Genomic DNA, 5074 nt, shown 5'->3' on the forward strand with positions numbered 1-5074 from the left:
CGTAGTCGCAACCCGCTCTACTATCCACGAGTATCAGTTGGATACCCATTTTCAACCCGCAAATATTTAAAAAATATATTTTATGAATTTTTAAATAAATTTTTAAAACATACATTCAAGTAGAATTTAAAGGATAAATAAATACGAGTTAAAACATAAATTCAAATTGATAGTACCTAAAACTAAAGTTGTCAAAACGAGTAACCTGGCTCGACCCGGCCCGGCCTACCACGGGTCGGTCACTTAGTGAGCCAACCCAACCCAGCTCATTTATTAGCAAGCCAGAAAAATCTGAACCCGGCTCGACCCACCACGGGTTGGTGGGTAAACGGGTTGGCTCACTAGCCCATTTAATTACAATTTTTTTAAAATAAAAAAGTTACAAACTTTCTATATTCAAATTTAAACAAATTTCACTCCCAAAAAATGATGTTAAACTAAAGACAATTCAAAATAATAATAAAAAGTATAATATAATCCAAATGTCATCCAAAAACAAACACAAAAAACATACAAAAAACATGCTCTTTGAAGAATTTCAGTGAAGAAGTGAGAGTGACAGCACCGTAAATGAGAGCAACTTCCGTGACAGTGATTTGTGAGAGCAGAGGTTACTTTTTTGGTATACAAAGTGAGTGAAGAGAGTATTTTGTTTTTTAGGGTTTCATAAATAAAATAATAAATTAAAAAAATAAAATTAGTTAGGCGGGTTAGCGGGGCCCACTACGGGTTCAACCCGCATGAGTCGGGTTTAAATGAGTCGGGTTGAAATATGACCCACATAAAAAAATTTAAATTTTTCAAACCCAACCCGGTCCGAATTCGTGGTGAACCGGGTTGACTCGCGGATTGTGACCCATTTTGACGGCTCTACTTAAAACATATATCCAAATACAAGTAATTTAGACAAAAATTATTCTAAATATAACACTTTAATATCTATATATCCTCTCCGGTATCTTCATTTTGACTACTTTAATTCCGGAAATAAATAAAATAAAAATAAATAAATAAAAAAACACACACGCATATTGTTAGACATCCTAATAATAAAACAGAAAAAATTCAAGTTAAAGTTGAGAATTATTAGAGTTTGTAAAAAATAAACAATTGTATTATTTAAAAACATTTTTAAACATATTATTTAAAGTCTAAAATTATTGTCTTCATTCAATCACTATTTATGTTTTCTTCAGTGAATTAAAAACATTTAAATTCATTTAACATATTAAATACATATCTAAATTTTCTTAATCATTAATTTTGTTTATTTAACGAGTGAGGTACTTGTCTAATAAACAAAAAATTTGAATGTTTGTTGAACTGAATTTTTTCACCAATCCTATTGTTATCTAATGACCACATTCTTAAGTCTTTAAATAAATAAATTATTATATATACACGGAGAAAACTAAATATGATAATCAATTTATAATATCGGCTGAAGTTGACTTTAAAATAGGAGATGTCGATAAGGGCACCATTTATTAGAAGAAATGAAAAAAAAAAAAAATATGAACACCACAACAAAAAAAAAAAATAGCATATTTCGAAAAAAGTAAAACACTTCACTCAGAGGTTGTCAATGTATTGTTTCGATTCGAGGTTTTTATAATAATAAAAGGATTAAATACATATTTTTATATTTATTTATTTGACAGTTGACATATAATATAAGAAAAAAATTGTTTTAAAAATGTAAAAGTTTATATTGTTATAAGAAAGAAAAAATTAAAAAGTAAATAAAGATAATTTAAGTGTGTTAAAAGAATAGTTTTTCTTTTATAAGAGTCTTTTATTGTAATTGTAACTATTCCTATTTCTCTAATGAGAAAAGGGGTCCTAATTACCTTGAAGTCTTATGTGTTCTTCGTTTATGAATACTTTATATGATTGGTACAACTCTTTCATTTAAAACTATGTTTTATTTTATTTTTTGGTCGATAAAAGTTAAATTTAATGCACTTAGTATCTTGTTTGATATTTTGTGAAACATGATATAACTGAAAGTAGATAGTTGTTGGACAAAAGAAATGCCTCAAAGAATCAACATGTGACTCATTGAATTTTAAAATGCATTTATAAAAAGTATACTTAAAAAATTGTTGGAATTTAAAATTTATATAAACTCAGTAAATATGATCTTTAATGAAAACATGTATTAAAAAGATGTTAAAATTAGACATATTTATTTGATTGATAAGGAGAATAAATAATTATTAGTTGGTGACGTAAGAAACCTTAAGCCGGCTTAAACAGTGGACGCAAGCTGCCGAAAGCCACGCCGTTTCCATTTCCATCTGTCCACACTCTGCGCTACCTCCCAAATACCGCTCCTCGAGGAAACTCAAGCTTAACCGGCTAACCCGGTACCCAAAAAAGTTGCATTTGGGTTGAATTTGGGTTCATTTGATAGCCAACCGCAGTAGCAGTCGCTTAACCCCAGTCAGATTCTAACCAAGGTTGGTTTATTTAAAGACACAAACTCTCACCTAAGCTGGCCTGTGAACTTGTTCACCCTTCTCCTTACTTCTCATTCAACCTTCGTTTTCTTGATTCTTCTCTTCCTCTTTCTCTTCATTATAACTCTTCCCCACCCATCACACTTGATCACTTCATCACTGATGATGTAGATAGAGAGTGAAAAGAGACCACTGTGTCCACTCAGAAAGAGATTGCTCACTCCTACTTCCTTCGTCTTCGAATTCTTTGATTCATGGGTGAAGAGGGAGAAGAGGTGTCAATAGAGAAGGAAAAAAGCATGGCAGTTTATGCAAATCAGTGCTTCTATGCTACTTCCTCTGCAAATTGGCCTCTTTTAAGACACCATAATTCATCTTCAATGCCTCCCTTTAAGTAAAACACGAAAACAAAACAAACCTTTTCTCACCTTTTTCTTCTTAGATCTTAATATACATTGCCTAAACAAAATAAAGGGATCAAATTTAAGCTCCTTGATCTAATAAGATCCGTCCTTTGAACTCATGAAGAGACTTGGCAGCTCCGATTCTCTGGGTGCTCTCATGACCATTTGTCCACCAACAGGTTAATTCAATTAAAGCTTCCTTTTTTATTTTTTACTTTTCTCAGACAGATATAATAGATCCATGGTGCGTGTTTCGTGTTTCCTGTTTTTTAAATTACCCCAAAATTCCTTACTCTGTACTTTGTTTTTGCATTACAATTTACAACTCATCGTGTTATGTTATGATGTGTGCTTTTGTTTCGAGAGACAAACAACAAAACCAGTCGCACTAACCATGATTATGTCCGATTTGCATTCAGACGAACACAGTCCGAGGAACAACAACCACGTGTATGGCAGGGAGTTCCAGTCTATGTTGGAAGGACTAGACGATGAAGGGTGTGTGGAGGAACCAGGACACCACGCTGAGAAGAAACGAAGACTGAGCGTGGATCAGGTGAAAGCTTTGGAGAAGAACTTCGAAGTAGAGAACAAACTGGAACCTGACAGAAAGGTGAAGCTGGCACAAGAACTTGGCTTGCAACCAAGACAGGTTGCGGTTTGGTTCCAAAACCGTCGAGCCAGATGGAAAACGAAGCAATTGGAAAGAGACTATGGAGTCCTCAAAGCCAATTATGATTCCCTCAAACTTAACTACGACACCCTCCAACAAGACAACGAAGCCTTACTCAAAGAGGTAGAAACATTTGCATTCATCACTAATTTATTATTAACTTGTAAAAGTTTTGTCTTTAATTTCTGGAAAGAGTATTAAAAGGTTGGTTTGTTGTGTTGGCAGATAAAGGAATTGAAATCAAGGTTGCCGCTGCAAGAAGAGAGCAACACTGAAAGCGATGTTTCGGTGAAGGAAGAGATGATAACACTGCAAGATAGTAACCCACTTTGTCAAACCGCCATTCCTGGATCCGAATGCTTCAACAAGAGTGATGAAGTTTTAGGGGCTTTCAAAGACGGCTCTTCCGACAGCGACTCCAGCGCGATCTTGAACGAAGAGAATGCCAACAACAACCACAACAGTCCCAACAACGCCACGATTTCATCTTCTGGGGTTATGCAAAGTCAGAGCTTTTTGTCATCGTCTTCTCCGATGAACTGTTTCCAGTTCCAGAAACAGTTTCCGACGCAGTACGTGAAGATGGAGGAGCATAATTTTCTGAGCGCGGACGAGGCGTGCAATTTCTTCTCGGATGAACAAGCGCCCACGCTGCAGTGGTACTGTTCAGAGGAGTGGAGTTAAGAAGATGAACACAGAAAGCAAAAAAAAAAAAGGTAGAAGAATCATGGCCACCTTGTTGAGAAGAGGATTAGAGAGAAGAATAAGGCATTATTTTGCAGGGTGTATAGTAATGGAGAAAGAAGCTTTGTAAAAAAGGGAAAGGGTTGCATGGTGAAGACTGCAGAGAAGTGAGAGAAAAATGAAGAGTTTGAGAGAGAGAGAGAAGAAGAAGGGGTTGCAGGAACATGGTGGGGTCGGAGAAGAGAGGTTGATGACGAGAAAAGGGTAAAAATAATAATAATCATCAATCTCTCGGGCGTGCGGGTAATTTATGAATAATAATAATAATAATGATTAGGTCCTAATGAAATCAAATCTATCTATCTATCTATGCTGTAAAAAAAATCCACAATTCACCTGTCTCTGCTTTCACCTTTTCTTTTTTTTCTCTCACCATTTTTCTATTATCAGCTTTTTCTTGTATTTATCTACATTTATTTGCCCTTTTTATTTTATAAAGAAGAAAAGATAGTAAGTTTTAAAGGTTAAAATTATATATTTCGGGGTTTTCCAAGAATATTTAGATGCAGTTGAGGGTGTTTTTATATTATATATAACCAGAATTTCGACTTTATTTTCAAAAATCACATCAAACTTTAATCTTGGTTTTATTCGAACTATTAAATTTTGATTTTCTTTTTATTTATATTAGCAGATTTTTGAGGAATTCGTGTAATTTGATTTTTCTTAGAGAGAAAATTGAGAGGGGAAACTATTGTAGAAAATGGTCTACATTAAGCATAAGAGTGTGTGGTGATTATTGAGTCTGGAAGAATACCATCGGACTCAAGTATTTTTCAAATTCTTTCTAA

At 34.1% G+C, this 5074-nt stretch overlaps 1 protein-coding gene across 1 annotated transcript; it reads left to right on the forward strand.

Moving 5' to 3' along the window:
* The first annotated feature begins 2496 nt into the window (after nt 1–2496).
* LOC106769092 (homeobox-leucine zipper protein ATHB-6) lies at nt 2497–4641 on the forward strand. The gene is made up of 3 exons (XM_014654562.2): nt 2497–3045; nt 3286–3662; nt 3765–4641. Exons 1-3 carry the CDS (start codon nt 2985–2987, stop codon nt 4221–4223), a joined length of 897 nt encoding a protein of 298 aa, XP_014510048.1. The 5' UTR covers nt 2497–2984; the 3' UTR covers nt 4224–4641.
* Nucleotides 4642–5074: the final 433 nt, after the last annotated feature.

Source organism: Vigna radiata, chromosome 7 (genome assembly GCF_000741045.1).
Source record: "Vigna radiata var. radiata cultivar VC1973A chromosome 7, Vradiata_ver6, whole genome shotgun sequence".
In the NCBI taxonomy this organism is placed as follows: Eukaryota; Viridiplantae; Streptophyta; class Magnoliopsida; order Fabales; family Fabaceae; genus Vigna; species Vigna radiata.